Source organism: Homarus americanus, unplaced genomic scaffold, assembly GCF_018991925.1.
Source record: "Homarus americanus isolate GMGI-L3 unplaced genomic scaffold, GMGI_Hamer_2.0 scaffold15712, whole genome shotgun sequence".
Taxonomy (NCBI): Eukaryota; Metazoa; Arthropoda; class Malacostraca; order Decapoda; family Nephropidae; genus Homarus; species Homarus americanus.
In genome coordinates, this window is record NW_024715112.1 from 41980 (window position 1) to 65405 (window position 23426).

General features: G+C 43.9%; 1 protein-coding gene across 1 annotated transcript in view; it reads left to right on the top strand.

Moving 5' to 3' along the window:
• Positions 1 to 21842, top strand: part of LOC121854588 — a 48272-nt gene extending 26430 nt beyond the window's left edge. The window contains exons 2-4 of the mRNA XM_042349283.1: positions 15553 to 15579; positions 20496 to 20693; positions 21798 to 21842. Coding sequence (XP_042205217.1) covers positions 15553 to 15579; positions 20496 to 20693; positions 21798 to 21842 — 270 coding nt within the window. The remainder of the gene's footprint in view (positions 1 to 15552; positions 15580 to 20495; positions 20694 to 21797) is intronic.
• The last annotated feature ends 1584 nt before the right edge of the window (positions 21843 to 23426 follow it).

A 23426-nucleotide genomic window follows, 5' to 3' on the forward strand; every position in this document is an offset into this window, starting at 1 on the left:
GGGCGATACTCAACCTGGGAAGGGGGCGGGCATGACAGTTGTACCGAGCAGCAACATCTGCGGCTCGTTCTGCTGCACGGCGGTCACATTCTTCAGTCTTGGCTTGCCATTCTTGAGAAATAGACTTCTGGTGGGCAGGAACACAAGACCTGAGATGATGTCCATATAGAACCTGGGCTAGGGAGTGTCCGGTGAAGTTCGGGGTGTTGCGTAACTCTAAGAAACCTCGTTCGAAATCCTTGCAGTCGACATTTCCTGAGGGTGACATCTTAAGGATCAGGTGTTTAATAGTCTTCACTGCGGCTTCAGTGTGTCCATTCGCCTGGGGGTAGTGAGACGAGGTCACGACATGACGGGCTCCCCAACGGTCCATGAAGTCAGGGAAATCGTGGCTGGTGAACTGGGGTCCTCCATCAGTGCTGAGACGGAGGGGAACACCAACTTCACTGAAGTAATGTCTGAAATTCCGGAGGGTAGCAGTAGCTGTTGTATCACTACCACAGGGGACGAGAACAGGCCATCCAGACAATCGGTCGGCAATGACGAGGAAGGACTTCCCTGCCACTGCAAAGAAGTCGGCCGACACAGACTCGAAGGGTCTTGAAGGGTTATCGTCGCATATTAAAGGTTCCTGTTGCTGGCTGGGTTGCAGAATCTGGCACGGCTCACAGGCACGGACGGTACTTGCAATGTCCGCGTCGATTCCGGGCCAAAATACAGTGTGCTTCGCCCGTCGCTTGGTGGCTTCCACTCCTCGATGGCTGTCGTGAAGGCGGGTCAAGGTACGGCGGCGTAGGGCAGCAGGAATGACTACTCGTGGACCATACAAGACGAGGTCTCCGTCACAATAGAGGTCCTCGCATATCTTCCAGTACGGGAGTAGCGATTCATCAAGGTCGTATCGGTTAGATGAAAATCCCTGGGACACACAGTCGACGAGCCGGATGTAGGAAGGGTCGGCCCGGGCTGCTGTGCGGAGATCTTCAAGTGTCTTGTCTGCATCCGGTGCTGTAGACTCTTCAGATGTGAAGACGGCCTTCAATGAGACTACTGACTTGAGGGATGCAGCAGCTGTAGAATACAACATCTCGTCCTCTGGGGTGGGGCGACTGACAGGGGCGCGGGACAGAGCATCCGGGATGCACAGCAGCTTACCCGCACGCCACACAGCCGTGAAGAGATAAGGCGAGAGCTTCTCTTTCAAACGTTGAAGGCGAGGGTTCTCTACTGCATCCAAAGAGTAGTGATTGATAATAGGTACAAGAGGGCGATGATCCGTGAAGGGTGAAGTGCTGAAGTCCTATCAGGTAGAAGCGGCACTTCGCCATCGCCCAGACAACAGCCAACATCTCCAGCTCAATCGTGGCATATCGGGTCTCGGCGTCCGTCAGGAACCGGGATCCACACTGAATTAAGCGGAGTTGTCCACCGCCATGGTCCTGCAGAAGGGCGTAACCAACGCCGTAGAGTCTGGAGGCGTCAGTCTGGAGGACGGTGGGTAGGGCTGGGTCGTAACAGGCGAGGACAGGTGGACTTAAGAGGGCCTGCTTGACTCGCTGGAAGGCCTCTTGATGATCTGGGGTCCACAGGAATGTCCTCCTGGGGCTCAGCAGGGGGCGTAACGGCTGGGCTGCGGCGGAGATGTCAGGTGAGAATTCAGCCAGCTGATTGACCAGACCCAAAAAAGAACGGAGGTCTGTCAGGTTGGCAGGGGTTGGAAAATCCCTGATTCCACTTAATTTCTCCGGGTCAGCTGCGATACCTAATGCTGAGAGAGTGTACCCACAGAAGTTCACTGATGGTGCGGCGACTACGAACTTGTCAGCGTTGATGGTAATCCCGTACTTTCGACATCTGGTGAGAACTTCATATATTCGGGAGAGGTGGGCACAGTAGTCTTCGTCATGGAGTAAAATATCATCAACCACCTTGACACAATTCGTGACTCCTTGAAGGGCCGCGTCACCACGTTGACAGAATGCATCGCCCGTAGCGGCAAATCCCATGGGGCCTCTGCAATACTGATATCTTCCATATGGTGTGATGAATGTAGTCAAATGCTGGTCTTCTTCGGCCAACTCGATCTGCCAATAACCACATAAGGCGTCCATCATTGTAAAAAACTTCGCCTTCAGGTCCACATTTCCAACAGCTACGAAGGGTGTGGGTGAAGGGTGGGCTGGACGGGAAACTTGCCCGTTAAGTTTTGACAGATCGGTTGTGATCTGTACTCTACCACGAGGTATGGCGATGGGGACGAGAGGGTGGCACCAAGGTGAAGGTTCGTCTCCGGCCGGCTTGATGATTCCCTGAGCAACCATGGAGTCAAGCTTTTTGTCCAACTAGCTCCTTGTAGGCGTGAGGAATCAACCGAGGGGTGTGGATGGCAAAAGGTGTGGCACCATCCTTAAGATGAATCTTCATAGGTGGACCCACCATCGGCTTGAGTGGTGTGGATCCTAAAGATTTCTTCGTAACTAACACGTCAGCAAACTCCTTGAGAAGGTAAGCTCTTGCATCGGAAGGGGACGTGTTAGTAGAGATAGGGAGTTCCTTCAACCTGTTGACATGGGTAACCCTTAAAATAGGTTTGGGGAATTCCTTGGAAATAATGGCCAACGCTTGACAATGACCATATGATAATAGCGGAGTCGGGATCCCATCATGAACATCAATCCGGGCTGAGCAAGACTGCTTGCCAAAAGTAAGAGTAGCCCAGAAAGATCCCAAAGCTGGAGCCATCTTGGAACCATCAGCTGTCAGTTTCGTTTGTCTGAGGAGGGGGCTGTAGGTTGCTTCGGGGTATTCCCAAACTTGCTAAGTGTTGTGGAAATGTCGTGAGAAATGATGACACTGATGTGCTGGGGTGTCGTGTCTGTGGAACAATGTACACGACGGCAGGAGCGACTGGACATAGCGCCTTGATGCTTGCCAGAAGGAGGGGGCGTGCCAGCACTACCTAAGGATGACTTCTTGGATCCTTGGTGGTATCCTTTCTGTGTCTTCTTACGACAACATTTGTCATAATGGCCCACACGATCACAAAGTCTGCACTGAACTTTGCTAGCAGGGCACTTGACTGTGTAAGCCCATTGACCCTGACGGTCGCAACTTCTGCACACGCTTTGAGCAGCTGGGCACTGGGAGGCATCATGCTGTCTCGCGCAGCTGTTGCACGAAGCTGCTGCTGAAGGTGTAGCTGGAGGGTGAGGGGTGGGGTTACCTTGCTGCTTCTTACCCTTTCTGTAGGAAGACACCGCCCTCACCTGGTCAGGTTGTGAACGTAAAGCTGAAGTCGCACACCTGGCGGCCTCGTAAACTCGACATTTTGTAACAACATCTTGAAGGGAGGAAGTGGGGTCAAGTGAAATGAGACGCTGAACTAGCTCTTCATCTCGAATACCCGTTAAAATAATTGTCTTGAGTTGTGTCTCTTCACAGACTTGAGAATTTCCAGGACAAACATCAACTTCCTCTGAATATCTTTTCAGTCTTACAAAAAATGCATCAAAAGATTCTCCATCAAGCTTCTTACATTGGAGGAGTTCTCTTCTTCTAAGTGCTTCATTGCGCTGTCTCTTAACATGTTCCTGTAACTTGTCAAGCACGGCCTCTACAGTCCGAGTTGTCGTAGGAGGCACTTGAAGTGTGTGCTCGAGAGTACGTTGTGTCTCTAAGGACAAGCACATACGAAGCTGTATCATCTGTTTAGGCTGTGGTAAACTTGACAGGTCAACCATTGTTGCATAGTCTTGCCAACGTCGACGCCATTCCCGAAATATCTGATAAGAAGCGTCAGACTTCAGAGAGGGAGGCGTTTGTGCTGCAGCCTTTTGAGGAATTGTTGAACCGACTCTGGGAAATGAGGTACCAGTACCTCTAGTCGTATCAGCATTAGTAGTAGCAGAAGAATCTTGTAGAGTAGATCATTGTGGGGAGGCTAACAGGGAAATCAAGGCTTCAAATTTGGCTTGATCCTCTCTTCTTCTCAGGTCATCCTCACTTCTACGTATATTTTCTAGTTCTCTGCGTCTTTGTTCATCTTCGTGGCGTCGTCTTTCAGACTCTCTGTACCGAATTTCTTCCTCTTCTCTTCTTGCAACATAGTCCTAGCGTCGAGAAGTTTCCATACACTTATTCAGTTGAAGGAGATCTTTGGACGCAGGCACCGCAGGAGATCTTGCTAGCGACGAACGAGGAGATTCTGTGGGTGATTGGGCGTTGTCACTGTGGGGAGCGTGGGGGCCTGAGTGTGGGTGGGGAGAGATCACCCAAACTTAAACTCATAACCCCATCGTCCAGGGTATCATTTTGATCCCTGTGAGACATGCTGACAGCTTCTGTACTCTATCTGTGCAAGAGACCGGGTCAACCCCTCGTAATCTATGCACAGAATTACAGAAGTCTAAAGTAATGCACAAGAATTTAATATAAGGTGGGTCTGTGAGTGCGTGTGTGTGTGTGTATGGCTCCTTGCCGGGAGGCTTGGCGCGCTGCCAGACGTAGAGGCAGCTCGGCGCAAGTCGCAACGGAACTGAAGTGTCTTACTGTGTGCTGCTCAGTCACCCAATGACCATAGGCAGGAAGGGATGTACTGCTGAGCAGCTCCCTCAGTCATCTGACTGCAGTTTGCACAGACAATTCTGATTAAAATACACAACACAGCACTTCACAACACTGTAAGTCCTGAGGCTTGTAGTCTGGCTGTAAATCCTTGGCGAAGCTGAAGACGAGACGCCATTAACACAGTCCAGCGGGAAGGCTGAATTCACTCTGAATCTCACTGAGAAATCTCACTGCGCCATCTATGTTTTTCTTTGAAACCCCGAAAATGTTCTACACTATGGAGGGTATATGCAAACACTTGTTACCTTGAAAATAGGTTCTTATTCTCATAAGGGTGATAAATACAGAGGAACAAAGAAACTGGCTTCCATACCATAAGGACTAGTGATCTCAACTCTCTGTATCACTCCGTGCTGGCATGTACAGATGCCAGCATTCACAAGCTGAATACATAATATGTAAATATGATAATTCACATACATAAAATGGTGCATAATAAATGGAAATATTACATAGGATTAATAAATGTTCTGTAATACTTTACTATACATAATTAATAGAGTAAGATAAGAATACACAGCTTAAGGTACTACTTCGTGTCCATTTTATACAGCCTTAACAAACAATACCTCACTAGGCGAACCCTGATCCTCCGCTTCTGAACAGGGATCTCTACCATCCCGCCACAAGGACAACAAAAGCAATCCTAGGCTTTGTTTTATTTCACACAAAGATTGCTCATTCGCCTTATTCTCAAGCAACGTGAACCTTCATCGGAGATTGTCCAGTGTTTAAGAATAATACGAATAAACAGTCTTTGTGTGAAATAAAAAAAGTCAAGAATTGCTATTTGTTGTCCTTGTGGCGTGGAGGTAGGGATCCCTGTTCACACGGAGAGGTCCAGTGTTCGATTCCTCGACTAGTGAGATATTGTTTGAATATGGAAGTCTGCGTGTATATGGACTGTTGGGAACTTCGTGTTTTCTTCTTTCCTTGTGGTTATCAGCATATACCTAGATATATATATATATATATATATATATATATATATATATATATATATATATATATATATATATATATATATATATATATATATATATATATATATATATATATATATATATATATATGTAATATTCAGAAATTTCAGAGTAATTTCAAATGCCCCGCCATTAGCTATACTGAGCGTTAAAGGTCATCTGAGGGAAGAGAGCGCTGCCTGCTCATAGCGAGAGATTGCGGAACTAGGCCTATATGATATTAAATGTAATTTACCGAATTAATAATGATGCGATTCATGAAGTTAAGGGACTATTATTGAATTTGAAATTATTATAGATCGTTTATCAGTCTGAATAATGTTACGGGTGTCCCAAGGAGTTATTAGTTAGGCGGAAAATATGTCACGTAGGCCTAAGCTAACGACTTGGGAGGAGACGCGACGCTGGCTAGTCCTCAGTCACGGGGAGCAGTCAGACATACAAGACGTCCCTGCGCGTCCGTCACAGAAATAGTCACGTGGCCTAGTCACCTGTGCTGCGCTATTGCAGTATAACAAGTAAGTCTCATTCGATCTCAGACAGGGTTAGATAGGGCAGTGGTAAAGTAAACTAGAGCTAACAGTGAGTTCATTTCAGGGTTTCCGTCAGAACCCACTTGACCGGAGTTGACCGGAGTTTGACTGCGAGAGATTGACTGCCGTTTGAGACTGCCGTTGATGATTGAGGGTGGCGATTATCGCCATTGGACCGATCAGAGTAGGCCTGTCACTGTTTAGCGGGGTAGCAAAGGATCTCTTGAGGGAATCTAGCCGTCTGGGTGCCCAACTGACGTCGGGACGATCGTGGGTCAGCAGCCCTCCTCTCCCTCGGCCCACAACACCACATGTCCCAAGCCGCTTAGTGAAACCCTCTTGCTAACGGGAAGCTAAAGCTTATCTCAACTGCACAAGGTCTGATTGGCTCACTCCCTTCCGCTTTATGGACGCACTGGGAGTACACTGAGGCTATCTGAGTAAATTAATGGTCACACACTGAGACCGTGAGTCTCGGACTCTAGGAGAAACCTAGAGGAACATTTTATCTCCCTTATTACGGGTGTAGTTAATACCATTTCTCAGACTGATATTATCTTGACGTGTGTAGTTTAATAGTTCCTAAATAATTTTGATAGTATTGTTTGAATGGTTGTGTCATTAAGTGGAGCCAGAGTGATACTGTGATTTGATTCTTTTAATGCATCTAATTTTTCTCCATAATTCTGATCTCAGGTACAACCTTTGTTCCCCAGAGTAGTGTTTAAGTTAGGTTAGGAAGAGTGCATCTATTGGGGTGATATAATTTTGTTGAGTGCCCTTAAGGCCTATTCATTGTAGAGTATTTAATTTCTTATTTTTTAATACCATTTCCTAAGTGACTGATATTATTTTGTGAAAGCCCTTAAGGCCTGTTTCATGTGTGCAAGCAACATTTCTTAATACTTCAAATTTATTGTTGCCTGAGTTTCTAATAATTTCTATATCAGGTATAACTTTTATTCCCCAGAGTAGTGTTTTAAGTTCAAGTTAAGAGGTGAGCATATTGGTGTACCATTATTTGATTGTGTTTGTAGTGTTGGAGGGAATATAATTGGCTAAATTTTACAGTGTCTCATTCATCCCAGTCACAGACGCTATCCTTCCACGGGTCACGGACAATTCATTTTGTTTAGTAGATTTAAGTGTTCTTGTGCTGGTTCGGGATTTTTCTCAAAGGGGCGCTTCCACTGCCATTACCATCTATTAATTTTTAATAAACCCCAAGTCAAGTGAGAAATTAAAGTCAAGTAAATTCCGACCGGTTACAAATGGTAGCAGAGCGTAGTTATTTTTACTTCGTGACTGACAGTTCTGTGGTTGGGATAATGAGCGTAATCATGGAGTGGATGGAAACGGTAGAGAGTGTGACCACAACTCTACTCATGCTCGCCGTGGGAATGGGTTTGTTGTGGTTGACGGTGCGGGGTTACTCGGAGAAAAGGAGAGACAGCCCGGGTTTGGTACAGTTGAGAGAAGAGTTCGTGGAACGTATTGGGAAGCTAGAGGGGAAAATCCGGGGAGAGTACCAGGAACGATTGGAACAGTTAGAAGGGAAGATCAATGGGGAATGTCAGGCATGGGCGAACCAAATCAGGGGGGAGTATGGAGTATATGTACAACAGTTAAGGGGGGAGTACCACACACAATTGCAACAGTTAGAGAAGGAACATCAACAACACCTAGTTCTGTTGGGGGATGCACTAGATAGGGTAAAGACACAGTATAAAATACAGCACGATGAGACAATGTGGGAGATGAGGAGACACAATAGTAGAGAGGGAACTAGTCTCGGGGCCGGGTTGACCATGTCTAAGTTCGACGGTAGGCCAGGAATAGAGGTAGGAAAGTGGTTAAGAGAGGTTGACCGAACCCTCAAGCTGCTAGACGGAGACGAAGTCAGTCGAATCCAATTCATAATAAGGCATCTTGCGGGGCCTGCGGCAGATCGCGTATACAATGCACGCAGAGACTGGGAAACCGTAGATGAATTAACTTGTTATTTGAAGCAGCAATACGGCGGGCAGACGGCCACGTACGACGCCATTCAGAAGGTGATGAATCGGAAACAAGGGAGCAACGAAACGCTTCTTGAATATTATGATGCTATGCTCGATTTAAACGATGAGTTGAACCACCATGGTCATAAATATGATAAGGCCCTGTTGGGAGATGCAATCACTCGGGGGCTCAAGGAGGAACAAAGCCGTATGTGGTTATTGGAGGAGATCAAGAAGTATCCTCACCATAGTCTAGACGAGTGGATCACGGGGCTGAGAGAGGCGGAACAAAAACGAGAGGCTTTGAGGGAGGTACCGCTGACTAAAGGAAGAGAGAACGAGCCGCAGACTGGAGGCTCGATTCTCCCGATGTGCTATGCGTGTGGACAAGAGGGCCACCTCAGTTTCAATTGCACGAACAGGTCCGGACCAGGAGAGAGTGTCCCAAGGGGATACGTGGCCAATGGCCAGTATCGAGTTGGAAATAACAATCGGAACTGGCGGTCGGGAAATGGTCAAGGCCAGGCAGTCCCCGCCAACCGTTCCTGGCCTCACCAATAGATTCCACCGGCGATGTTATGAATCAAGAGAGAGCGGACCCATGGTCAAGCGTGGTTCGCATGACAAATTTAATCACAACAGAAGGTACCTTAAGGCTGAAAGCAGAGTGTCCTAAGGTCTCGGTGCTGGTAGCGGGTCGTGAAATGTGGGGTTTAGCAGATACTGGGGCAGAAGTGTCGCTAATTGATGAACTTTTCTACCGTCGGGAGCTGGAGCCTGCAGGCGTGGTGTTGCAGCCCACTCGAATAAGGGTAAAAGGGGCGTCAGGGTTTCCAGTGCTGTGTGTGGGGTGTATTCGGGTCACTATGGTCGTATGTGGGGTGGAAGTCACTGATGTGGGGATGTTGGTTTGTCCAGGGATTGAGACCCAGGGTAAGGGGCAATCGCATGTCGGGTTGTTGGGGATGAATGTGCTGGGGGAGGTTGCGGAGATCTGGCCACACATGTATCACTTGTGCAGGGAAGCCAGGAGCACCGCTCAGTGGGAAAATTGCTTGCATGAGGTTAGGCAGTTATGTGCAATAGAGGCCATCAGCCTGGGGTATTGTATGACAGAGAGGAAGAAAAGCCCAACCATTCCTCCCCGGAGTACTCGGTTGCTGTCAGTATGTGTTCCCTCATTAAGCCAGGTAGCTAACAAAGAAGTAGTGATTGAACCTCTAACAATAGAGGATGAAGGTTGGATGCCTGAGGGTGTGATAGTGTTGCCGACAGCTGTAAGAGTGGTGAGAGGCATGACCCAGGTGTTGGTGGCAAATCTGTCTGATAGTCGTAAGAACTTGAGGGGCAATTGGCGGATTGGGAAAGTGGCTTCTGGGACGGAAGTCGAGGAACACATCAGTGAAGAGGTGTATGTGAGGACAGTTCAACCGGATGCCCGTACGGAGGTCAAAGTGCACACGGAGGAAATGAATGAGGAACAAGAGAGTGTAGTTAGGTGTTTAATAGAAGAGTTTAGTGATATTTTTGAAGGAGAGGGCCAGCCCATAGGAAAGGCTATTGGGGTTCAGCATGAGATCCCAGTGACCACAGACAGGCCAGTTAAGGTGCCATATCGGAGGATCCCTCCAAACTAGGTACCAGAGGTGAAGCAGCACATTAGCCAGCTGTTAGATCAGGGAGTAATTCAGCATAGTGAGAGTCCGTACTCTGCCGCCATTGTAGTAGTGAGGAAAAAGGACGGGACGCTGAGGTTGTGCATTGACTATCGTGACTTAAATAAGGTCACGGTACGCGATGCGTTTCCTCTGCCTAGGATAAATGAAACTCTAGAATCTCTGACGGGGGCCCAGTTTTTCTCAACGTTTGATCTGGCGGCGGGATATCACCAGATAGAAGTAAAACCTTCAGACCGTCCAAAGACTGCCTTCAGCACAAGCTTCGGACACTTTGAGTACAGGCGACTGCCTATAGGATTATCAAATAGTCCGGGAACCTTTCAGAGATACATGGAGCGGATTTTAGGGGATAAAATTTTCTCCTCGTTGCTTGTATACCTTGATGATGTGATGGTGTTTTCAAGTACAATAGATCAGCATATAGTCAGATTGAGGGAATTATTTTGCAGGATGAGGGAGAATAACTTAAGATTTAAACCTAAAAAGTGTGAAATAATGGCTTCAAAAGTAAGTTATTTAGGATATCAGGTGTCAGCTGAAGGCATCACAGCTGATCCTGAGAAGATTAGGGTAATAAGAGATTGGCCAGTCTCTCAGACGGTGAAAGATGTGCGGTCTTTTGTTGGGTTCACATCATTTTATAGGAAATTTGTTAAAGGGTTTGCCCAAATAGCTGCTCCACTGCATGCGTTGATGCATGGGAAATCGAAGGATCGGGTAGATAGTGAATGGAGAGAGGAACAGCAACAGGCTTTTGAGAAACTGAAAGACAAGGTGACGCAGACACCAGTGTTGGCTTGCCCAGATTTCACTCAGGAGTTTATATTAGAAACAGATGCAAGTTTTCGTGGGCTAGGTGCGGTGCTGTCCCAGCGGAAGGATGGCAGGTTGCATCCGGTGTGCTATGCGAGTCGGGGCCTGAGGAAATCAGAACGTAACATGAACAACTATAGTTCTCGTAAGTTAGAGATGTTAGCACTCAAATGGGCAGTAGTTGATAAATTCAGGGATTATTTGGCAGGGAAACATTTCACAGTCTATACAGATAACAACCCACTCAGTCACCGCGAGAAGGCTAAACTAGGTGCCGTGGAAAGTAGGTGGAATGCGGATCTCGAGCAGTTTAACTTTACTATAGAGTACAAGCCGGGGAAGAACAACATTGTGGCGGATACTCTATCTAGAATCCCGGCGGAACAGGAGGAAGATAGTGAAGAAGAGTATACAGCGATGCATGTACTAGAGGAGAACGGGGCAGGAAGGAAGGAACTGTGGACGATGGATGGGCTGCGTAAGGAGCAAGAAGGCATGGACTATATGACAAAACTGCGAAGATGGTTGGTGGGAGAGCTGCCGGAGGATGAGGTACAGGTAGAGCTCCAAAATGATGATTTCCGCAAGATGTACCGAGCTAGGAAATCCCTGATCGTAAGAGAAGATGTTGTCTGGCATAGAAGACCCGAAGGGAAGAATCTATGGAGGGAGGTGCCAGTGTTATCTCCAAACTTGCAGGAGGCTTTGACTAGAGCCTGCCACGACGAGTTTGGGCATCAGGGGCGAGATCGCACCCTGTCGCTGGTGCAGGAGCGAGGTTTCTGGTCAGGCATGGGAGAAACAGTGCGAGACTACATAGCCAGCTGCGAGAGGTGTGGAGTAGCAAAAGATGAAGTGCCGAAACCCCAACTGCATTTAGGGACGATTGAAGCGGCCAAACCATTAGAGACACTGGCCGCAGATTTCACCTTGCTGGACAAGCGGCAAGGATTGGAGAATGTCCTGATAATGGTTGACATATACAGTCGTTACACTTGGGCCTTTCCCACCAAAGACCAGAAAGCCTCGACGATTGTAAAGATCCTGGTGAATCGGATCTTCCTGGCAGTGGGTGCACCTGAGCGACTATTGACCGACCAGGGAAGGAATTTTGGCAGTGCATTGGTCCGACAAACTTGTGCCACCTTTGGGGTGAAGAAAATAAGGACGTCAGCATATCACCCACAGGGAAATGGTATGGTGGAACGGTTCAATCGAACCCTGCACGGTCTGCTGGCCACCCTCGAGGAAGAGGAAAAGAATAGGTGGCCAGAGCATCTGCAGGCAGTGGTGTCACAATATAACGCGACTCCGCATGCCACGACAGGGTTTTCCCCATTCCTGTTGTTTTACGGGAGAGAACCAAACCTGCCGTTTGACCTTAGGCCGGAAGTAGACCCAGAGCCGGTAGATGAGTGGGTGATGGTGATTAGAGACCGGCAACGAAGATTGCAGGAAGCAGTGGAGATCAATGTGGGGAGACGTAAGGAAATAAACAGAAGAAAAAGAGAAGAGAAAGTCCACGAGAGTAGCTGGGAAGTGGGCCAGGAGGTTTTGCGGAGGAACAATGTAAAAATAGGCCGGTGTAAGCTGCAAAACCATTGGTTTGATACGAGATGGCACATTGTTGAGGTCCTAAATCCAAGGCCTGGTTTATATCGCATTGAGCCCAGTGGGGGAGAAGACCTGGAAGCGAGAGTGGAAAACCGGAGCAACTTGAAGGCTGCTCCAACCCTAAGGCATCCGGGAGACCCAGCGATGGATGAATCTGAGGATGAAGACGAGGAGCCCCCACCCCAGATGAGCAAGATGAAGAGAAGTAGTTCAGAGAGGTCGATCGAGCCTCCAACTGAAAGACGAAGCCGACAAATTACAGTTTAGGGTGCATGGTAATGAGAAAAGGCAGGTTGTAGAGGGTGAGTTGGAGGAGTTGTGAGTAGGGCAGAGGGGATTGGAGAGATGGTTAGGTCAGAGATGTGCGTTGAGTAGTGGTTGCTGTCATGAGCGGGATTGAGAGTACGGTTGTAATGTCCAGGGCCTCACTAATATGGACTGGTACATTGTCAGAGGGTTGGTCTGCCGGCATGAGGTTCGGAGACGTGGACTGAGTATTGTTTTGACACTGGTTCCTCTTAGCTCAAGGGCCAGGCAAAGGAGAGCATGTTTGAGATGGACTGAGTATTGTTTTGACACTGGTTCTCTTAGTTCAAGGGCCAGGCCAAAGGAGAGCATGGTTGTTTTGGGCTGGTATTAATTTTGACATTGGTTTTCTTAGTTCAAGGGCCAGGCAAAGGAGAGCATGTTTGTTTTGGGCTGGTATTAATTTTGACATTGGTTCTCTAGTTAAGGGCCAGGCAAAAGGGGAGCGTGATGTTCTGGTTGGTTTTGAGTTGGGCTTGGAAGAAATGGAGTTGCTGGCTGCGAGGGGAATAGTACAGAGTTGAAGGTGGCTTCTAAGTTGTTCTCTCAGCACCTGAGGGCAGTGCTGTTTTCTTTTAGGGGGGTCGTATGCATGTTTTCTCAGCACATGAGGACAGTGCTGTCTTTTTTTAGGGGGGTCGATTGTAATATTCAGAAATTTCAGAGTAATTTCAAATGCCCCGCCATTAGCGATACTGAGCGTTCAAGGTCATCTGAGGGAAGAGAGCGCTGCCTGCTCATAGCGAGAGATTGCGGAACTAGGCCTATATGATATTAAATGTAATTTACCGAATTATTAATGATGCGATTCATGAAGTTAAGGGACTATTATTGAATTTGAAATTATTATAGATCGTTTATCAGTCTGAATAATGTTACGGGTGTCCCAAGGAGTTATTAGTTTGGCGGAAAATATGTCACGTAGGCCTAAGCTAACGCCTTGAGAGGAGACGCGACGCTGGTTAGTCCTCAGTCACGGGGAGCAGTCAGACATACAAGACGTCCCTGCGCGTCCGTCACAGAAATAGTCACGTGGCCTAGTCACCTGTGCTGCGCTATTGCAGTATAACAAGTAAGTCTCATTCGATCTCAGACAGGGTTAGATAGGGCAGTGGTAAAGTAAACTAGAGCTAACAGTGAGTTCATTTCAGGGTTTCCGTCAGAACCCACTTGACCGGAGTTGACCGGAGTTTGACTGCGAGAGATTGACTGCCGTTTGAGACTGCCGTTGATGATTGAGGGTGGCGATTGTCGCCATTGGACCGATCAGAGTAGGCCTGTCATTGTTTAGCGGGGTAGCAAAGGATCTCTTGAGGGAATCTAGCCGTCTGGGGGCCCAGCTGACGTCGGCTCACAACACCACATGTCCCGAGCCGCTTAGTGAAACCCTCTTGCTAACGGGAAGCTAAAGCTCCTCTCAACTGCACAAGGTCTGATTGGCTCACTCCCTTCCGCTTTATGGACGCACTGGGAGTACACTGAGGCTATCTGAGTAAATTAATGGTCACACACTGAGACCGTGAGTCTAGGACTCTAGGAGAAACCTAAAGGAACATTTTATCTCCCTTATTACGGGTGTAGTTAATACCATTTCTCAGACTGATATTATCTTCACGTGTGTAGTTTAATAGTTCCTAAATAATTTTGATAGTATTGTTTGAATGGTTGTGTCATTAAGTGGAACCAGAGTGATACTGTGATTTGATTCTTTTAATGCATCTAATTTTTCTCCATAATTCTGATCTCAGGTACAACCTTTGTTCCCCAGAGTAGTGTTTAAGTTAGGTTAGGAAGAGTGCATCTATTGGGGTGATATAATTTTGTTGAGTGCCCTTCAGGCCTATTCATTGTAGAGTATTTAATTTCTTATTTTTTATTACCATTTCCTCAGGGACTGATATTATTTTGTTGAAAGCCCTTAAGGCCTATTCCTTGTAGAGTATTTAATTTCTATTTTTTTAATACCATTTCCTAAGTGACTGATATTATTTTGTGAAAGCCCTTAAGGCCTGTTTCATGTGTGCAAGCAACATTTCTTACTACTTCAAATTTATTGTTGCCTGAGTTTCTAATAATTTCTATATCAGGTATAACTTTTATTCCCCAGAGTAGTGTTTTAAGTTCAAGTTAAGAGGTGCACATATTGGTGTACCATTATTTGATTGTGTTTGTAGTGTTGGAGGGAATATAAGTGTCTAAATTTTACAGTGTGTCTCATTCATCCCAGTCACAGACGCTATCCTTCCACGGGTCACGGACAATTCATTTTGTTTAGTAGATTTAAGTGTTCTTGTGCTGGTTCGGGATTTTTCTCAAAGGGGCGCTTCCACTGCCATTACCATCTATTAATTTTTAATAAACCCCAAGTCAAGTGAGAAATTAAAGTCCAGTAAATTCCGACCGGTTACATATATATATATATATATATATATATATATATATATATATATATATATATATATATATATATATATATATATATATATATATATATATATATATATATATATTGTGACGACTCTGTCTCCTCCACACTCTACCCCTATAACCATCACTTTGCTTCAGCTTGACACCAGGAGAAGAAATTGCTTCACGAAGCTATTCTACCCCAATGAGCACCGTTTCGGAACCAGTCTCCCATCCGACTATGATACCAGTTTCCCATCTGACTACTAGACCGAGGTATCGTGGGAACAGTGATGCCAAAGTGAGGATATTTCGTCTGTTACGCGGTAATGACTCAACGTATGGCTCACCTTATTTCATGTGGATGTGGTGACCGCATACCGCAACAATGAGGTAATATCACCCACTGGTTTAAGAATAATATAATATCATCAATTTTACTTTAAAATTATAGACGGTCTTATATATGTTAATCAATACCATAAAAGCTATTTTACAGTATGATAGGTACCCTCAAAACTTAAATATTGAACTTGTAAAAGTAATAATATAATTCTGTATATGTTTAACTCTTTCCCTGGAAATTCCTTAGTCAGACTCAGCATACAAGAAGTTAAAGGTAAGTTATATGCAACATGTACAGTCTCGTTCAAGATTCTTCGAACAGTGCTGGAGACAGCTGGCAAGTCAAAGCTGTTTGTTTCCTATAGTACGTTGTAAATATTATGAATGAATGTATAAGTGATCAGTGATTGGTTACTTAGCTCCCCGCTGCTTAATTAATGGTTGGGCTTTGTTGTTTAGTATTATATTATACTTCTCTGCTGGTATATTCTGTTAATTTGATTTTAAAATGGATAAAGCAATGAGCCAACCTATATGAAATAATATTTAGACAATTAAACATAAGTAAAAATCGGTAAGTATGTTAAAGAACATCATGCATCGTGCATAGCTGTGTGCAGGTTGTGTATGATATTGCTTGTTTATCACTAATTTATACTGATATTATCTTCAAACGTTTAATCCCTTTCGATTAATTAATTCAGTCGTAAGTAACCTATGCTAATTAGATTTCTTTATAAAGACGCTAATTTCATGCAACACAAACTGCTGTTTTAATTCGTTGTGGGATTAAGCAGAATCATCGGTTCGCTGCTACTTCTAGTGTGTGTTTATGTGTGCGTGTGTGCCTTAGCCTCTGTGTGTCAATGCTTGTCTGTGAAAACAGTTGTATAAATGAAACAGTATTATTCAGTTTATTTAATGAAATTATTTATTTTATATTCCCTGTGAGGCACTGGAAATAGAAATCTATATATAATGTTTTATTTTTTATCTATTTATTTATGTTTAAATTATATTTCATGAAATGGGTACTAATCAGTTTTCACGAAATGAAAGACTTTCCAATGCGATCCTTTGATGAACCAGTATAAAAACAAGGTTTTTTGCGGGCAAACAAGCAATTAGCGAAAGAAATGTCATTTGAAATATATAATAAGCTAAGTCTACTCGGAGGACAATCGTAATGGATACAATACAATGCAATACATATGCTACCGCATTAGCTACACCTTCAGTACAAGATTTCACTAATTAATGTAATCATGTTTTTATTATTAATAAAAACAGCAAGAGACTCCGTTGAAATCGACTTTCTTCACGAGCGCGTGCGTATGTGTATTTGTCTATGCAAGCGTGCCTGAGTGTTAGAGCATTATTGTAAGTTATGAAATAATTGTGGGGTAACGTTGTAACATAGTTTGGTATTTTGGCAAGGATTTCTTCCCATTTGTTATAATAAATGAAAAGAGAAAAATATATACAAATACAACCATTACAGTAAACGTTATCCAAGAATACATAAATATATTGTGAAAGGCATGACATGAACTTGTGAAATATGAGATTATGAGATTGAAATATGAAAGATAAATTTCCTCGTCACAGGTGCCTTCAAGAGCCGGATCGGACAGCTGTGATCGGACCATTACATATTACAGGAATTGTGTCGTTATACAGTTGTTTCTTTGTCTCCGTCTCCCTCTCTGATTTTTTCCGTGGTAGATATAGTAATTATTTCGCATGCAATATATTTATCATATATGATAATAATTATAAGTGTAATGTTATGATTTGTTTGACTTAAATCATCCTGAATACATACTGCATAAGTGAGGATATTAGAAGATTGTTTTCTTTACATTTATTATACAATTTGGCATATAGTCATGAAAATTTTATTTATTTCAGTTAACATATAAAAAATTAATTTCGATGTGCATTCAGTATGTAACATTGATTACATTGGAAAATTATTTCTGATACATTAATATTTAGTCCAGCCACCTTCATTCTCGATTACTTGCTGCAGCCTGTTAGGAACGGAGGCAACGTGATTGTGTATCAGTTGCGGTTTTCGCCTCAACACCTCCCACTCACGGTGTGTATGCTCCTGTAGCTGCACCCTGGTTCTCTCATCAGCTGACACTCATACGTTCACAATATTGGGCCAAATGTTTTCTATGGGGTTCATGTCACAACTCTTACTTGGCCAGTCTAAAACATGCAAATTTCTTTGTTCTGCAAACCACTGCGTTACAATTCATGCGGTATGGATAGGACACCTATCGAGCATGAAAAATATGTTTTCGGGAAACGGGAAAGCGTATGCACGCACCGAGGGAAGCATAACTTCTTCTAGTATTTCTAAATACTGTTCAGCTGTGAATCTTCCTTCTATGTCAATCAGCTCTCCAACTCCGTGCAAATATATCCATCCCCAAATATTGCAAGTCACATGGCCACTCCTTGCTTCCTTATAAAAATGCTGTCTAGCATATCGGGTGTTGTTCCTCCTCCAGCAATGCAACCTTCCGTGAGAGGTAGATGAGAAAGTTTTTTCGTCAGTGACTATTACTCTTCCCCAGAAATCTAGCCCTTTTTCAGCATACCGTCGAGCAAACTGTAACCTGCCCTCGTGATGTCGGTCACTTAACTTCTCCTTGGTGGCGGGAGTTCTTTGGTGAATGCCACCTTCGTGAAGTCTCCGCCTCATTCTTAAAGGGGAAATATTTAATTGGAGATCCTCTCTTATTGAAACTGAAGTCCTGAAGGGGTTGGCCTCAGCGAATCACCGGGTGGCTTTAACTTGTGCAGGTGTTGTTCTGCGCGGCATTCCAGTCATGTGGTGGTCCTTTAAACTTCCCTCTTCTTCCCATCGCTTAATCCAATAATATACAGTTGACCGAGAAATACCCAATTCTTGGGCAATTTCAGTGGGTGAAAACCCAGCCTCCTTCATGCAGCTTAATCTTCCACATTCAGTGATTTTATGCGTGTGGTGTTTCATGTTGGCAGTGGTCTTCTACAATTGAGGGAGTGGAAGGGTAGTCAGCACTGACAACACCTGTCTCCGTCACCTTTCCGCCAATAACGTCAGAGTTAGATTTACATTTTATTGGGTATTTATAAAAAAATATAATAATAATAAATTAGTAAATAAGATAAAAATTTATGATACACCGTACACATTTTTTAAAATATAGAATATTTGTTTTTAAAAGACACCAAACTAAAAGTGATGTAATCTACACAAGTCAGAAACAATGATTTAGGGGGGATTAGTCACTCAACGAAAGAAATACCATTTGCTGTTTACAATAATCAGAGTCTTGGAATGACAATGATATTGCTAGATAAAGGCTTGTAAAAGTATTAGGCATATGCTACCTCACCAATTCACACCATCAGGCGGATGGTTGGTAAGATAAATTGCCATCACCTTCACTTAAACAACGCCATTATTAAACACACACACACACACACACTGTATACATCCTTGACCACCGAAGGGTCAAGACGTACCTGGCGCTCCTCTCGGAGCAGCCAGATCAACTGTTAAGTTGGCCCATACCAACCCCTTCCCCTGAACCTTCCTCCCCACCGGAATATCAACAAGTTCTCGCCAGAAGTTACAATTTCATTTAGGAAAGGAATGGAACCAGTGTTAAACAGAGGTGAACAGTGGTGAACAGTGCTTAAGTCAGTGAGAACAACTCAACAGTAACAGTCGTACCCAAGTTAACCTTCACACAGTGAGGTCCCAAGTACCCAGTGATAACGGCCCATGAGACCCAACAACAACTAGCGATGTGTTAATCCGTCTACGATAGGAAGGCCTGGGACCAAACCTCACTCATATCACACCATCTGTGAAGGAATTACTACACCACGTGAGGCCCCCTCATAACACCATCTGTGAGGGAATTACTACACCACGTCAGGTCCCTCATAACACCATCTGTGAGGGAATTACTACACCACGTGAGGATCCTCATAACACCATCTGTGAGGTAATTACACCACGTGAGGTCCCCCATAACACCATCTGTGAGGGAATTACTACACCACGTGGTCCCTCATAACACCATCTGAGGGAACTACTACATCACGTGAGGTCCCTCCTAACACCATCTGGGAGGGAGTTACTACAATACGTGTTAGCTATTCAACACGCACAATCCTACATTAATCTGTATGTTCACTGTATGTTCCTTTACCTTTCTCTAATGAAGGCTTTTGTTAAACCACCAATGTATGTAATCAGTCATTTATGTCCAATGTATATTTTCAGCCTTCGGGCTGCAGAACTTTTTCAATAAACCGTTAATTATTATTATTGTTATTATTATTATTATTATTATGTGTATAACTGTATAACTGTATATTTTCAGCCTTCTGGCTGCCAAGCTCTTTCAATAAACCGTTAATTATCATTATTATTATTATTATTTTTATTATTACTATAAGTAGCAGTGAACCGATGATTCTGCTTAGTCCCACAGCGAATTAAAACAGCAGTTTGCGTTGCATGAAATCGGCGTCTTTAGAAAGAAATCTGTTTAGCATCGGTTACATACAACTGGATTAATTACCCAAAATTTATTAAACGTTTGAAGATAATATTAGTATAAATTAATGATAACAGGCAACCTCATAAGCAACCTGCACACAGCTGTGCCCGATGCAAGATGTTTTTTAATATACTTACCGATTTCTACTTATGTTTAATTATCTAAACATGATTTCATATAGGTTGCCTCATTGCTCTATCCATTCTTAAGTCAAATTAATAGTATATACCAGCAGAGAAGTATAATACGAAACAACAAAGCCCAACCATTAATTAAGCAACGGGGAACTAAGTAACCAATCACAGATCTCTTTTACATTCATTCATAATTTTTACTACGTACTATAGTTAACAAACGGACTTGAGTTGCCAGTTGTCTCCAGCAGTGTTCGAAGAATCTTGAACGAGACTGTACATACATTGGTTCTCATTGTCAATATAATGGGTATATATTGAATTTGATTGTTCATTATATCCCATCATCCCCCTCTATCTTTTTTCCTTTGTTTTTCTGTCTTGCTCTCTGTTTCTCCCTCTCTCCCTCAGTTCCTTTTTTAACCCATTTACTCTATTTTTCAAAAAACCTGATGAACAATGCCGCCAAAACGAACATTTAGGCTGCGTGGCTTCACTATGAGGAATTCAAGGATTGGCACTGGAGGGTCGAGAGCAACCCCAATAGAGCGTACTGCCGTTCATGCCGTACAGATCTGTCTGCCGAAATATCATCTCTGAAACGGAATAAAATCTCGCATATGCACAACAGAAATGTTGAGAGGATGGAAACAATGGACCAGGAAATGGACTCTCCTGAGGTTGGTGACACATGGTAGGCAGAGCTGAAATTAAACTTGCGACCTGAAATGTTTTTTATAGACATGACCGCCTGAATAGACATGACATAAATTCAATTGACCCCAACAAAGTAAAGGACCACCTACCAGATGACCAACTATATCTTGGGGCTTGTCTGTAAACACTACTTCAGACATCTGAATTTGCATGCAATAAATAGTGGGGCAGCTAAATGCAGTTTTTGAAGAGAATCGTGCAAATGGTGATACAAGCACCAAATTTGGTATGGTAAATCTCTAATGGTTACTAGTCAAGTGTGCTTGATTGGCCATTTAAAAATCCAAGATGGCGGCCATTTTTCATGATGGCCTCCATATTGACCTCGAAAAGTTGATTTTTCTTATAGAAATTGATGTAGTTGGTCAATCTGTGTGATCTTGGTGTCGATATGTATGTTTTCACGCATGCTCTGATGATTTTTTATAGTTTGAAGTCCATTGTAACATTTTTAACCACATAACATAACACTTTTAGTAAAAAAATATAACAAACAAAAACTTACTTAAAAAAAGTACTCACTATTAGCACTGGTTCCTATGACTTCACCTGACAGTACATCTTTGTGCATTTACTGTTGTTCACATATGCAGCTGCAAAGTGCTGTGCATGAAAGTCCAGAGCGAAAGCATTTGCTTCTCTGGTTGCAGTCTTTCTGGTGTTTCTTGTGTTTCTGGTTGCATCTCTGGTCCTCAGTCAACCCAATTGCTCCTCCATCGCCTTTAATCACTGCATTGTTTTGTTCATGGGTTTGATCAATAGCAATGGCAGAGAACTCTCTTCATGACATGTGGACAACAAAGTTCCCCTTGTAGAACTCCCTCGCTACCTCTGGATGTTGTTGCTCAAGGCACATCATGTCTCGAAGGTGAATTGGAAGCCTTCGGGCATAATTAACATTGTTGTTCGCAAAGAAGTAGGGGATTAGCTCTCAGAGTGCTTCAAGGTAGAGTTTGAAATTGCCTTCCCTGAATGGGCGGATCAACATGAAGATGGTGAGTTCCATGTCTAGCACAAGGTTCCAGAATTGGAACTGTGAACTCTCAAGCCTCCGTTGTTTACACCAGTGTTCAAAGCTCAAAGTTGACCTTTCAGACTCATCAGAGCAATAGACCTGGTATGCCTCCTTCATCAGTTTGTACAAGATGCATGCTGTGACTTGATGTGCTAGTCTTGTCTTAGTTACACTTGACACAGACAGAAAAGACTCTGCTGTACCAGATGAAGCCGCTTCTGCTTCAACAAGGGAACCGGTTCAACCACAGTCTTGTAGTAGCGTTCCTAGTGATCTCAGTGCAGCCATCTCTATGTGAAGTCCCCCGAACATAATAACATTCCTGTCTTCTCCATACTCAGGCCAATGCCATTGGATTTGTTTTGCCAGGGCATCCAGTGGCTGGTCAGCAGCTATGACTGGGATCTGACCTGGGTTCAGAAAAGCCACTGTATCACGAACCTTTTCCATGACATGCATGATGGTTACCACAGAGTGTGCCTGATTTCGAAGCAGGGGAAGCAGAGACGTAATGCTCACTTCAAATGGCTGACTCCTCTTCTGTGCTGCATGGTGATGCAGACTTCATCAGCCACATCCTCAGTGAGCAAGACCTCTTCCAGCCAAGCATACTCTTCCTGCAGGTGTGACTGGAGTGACTCAGGTGCTGGCAATGACTGAGGTGCTCCCAAAGAAGGATTGGGATTCTTCATATTATAAGCTGGTCGGACATTGGTGAGTGCCTCTGGAAGCTCAGGAACTTTCTTGGCCATCGTATCTGCATTCCGTCTGAGTGGCTCACGCTCCTTACCAGCCTACTCAGGGCTTGGATGTTGGAGGATGGATACACTGGTCCCATGGAAGGACGTTTTGGCCGTAGTCGAGTGGGGTTATGGTCAATGTTGTACACTGTTGAAGTCGTGAACAACTGCTTCCTCAAGATTGGTGGACACACCACTCCATCTTCCACGTACTGGCATACAACTGCTTCTCCTAGCTGGGCTGATAATTGTAGAACTCTGTCATAGGAAATGCTAACCCCATTTTCATGCAGCATGTCGATGAGCTGCGTGTTTCTTGTCTTAGCAAACACAGACATGCCGACGTAGAGAGCAAAAGATGTCTCATGGTCCTTCGAGTGTCTGTGGATTTGTGTTCCTACCTTATAGTTGGCAAAGCAGTTGTACTGTAAGAGCTGTGACATAGCAAGGTCAGACTTCGATGCGCCATGCTGGAGTTGGGATTTGATATCTGTACCATGTTCGATCATGCATACAAATTGAAGCAGTGATGGTGGAACAGCCTGTTAAATGCATCCTTCATGAAATGTTCTGCTCAAGTGTGACTTGTGCTGAAGCATGTCCCGTCGTATCATCCCAGCAGCCTTGGCCAGATGGATCGGGTCACCGTATTTGCCAGTAGGATATCTCTTTCTCACTCTTGATCTTTTTTTCATTTTAGTATTTCTTTATGGTTCTTCATTATTACTGTATTATTATTATTATTATTATTATTATTATTATTATTATTATTATTATTATTATTATTATTATTATTATTATTATTATTATTATTATTATTATTATTATTATTATTATTATTATTATTATTATTATTATTATTATTATTATTATTATTATTATTATTATTATTATTATTATTATTATTATTATTATTATTATTATTATTATTATTATTATTA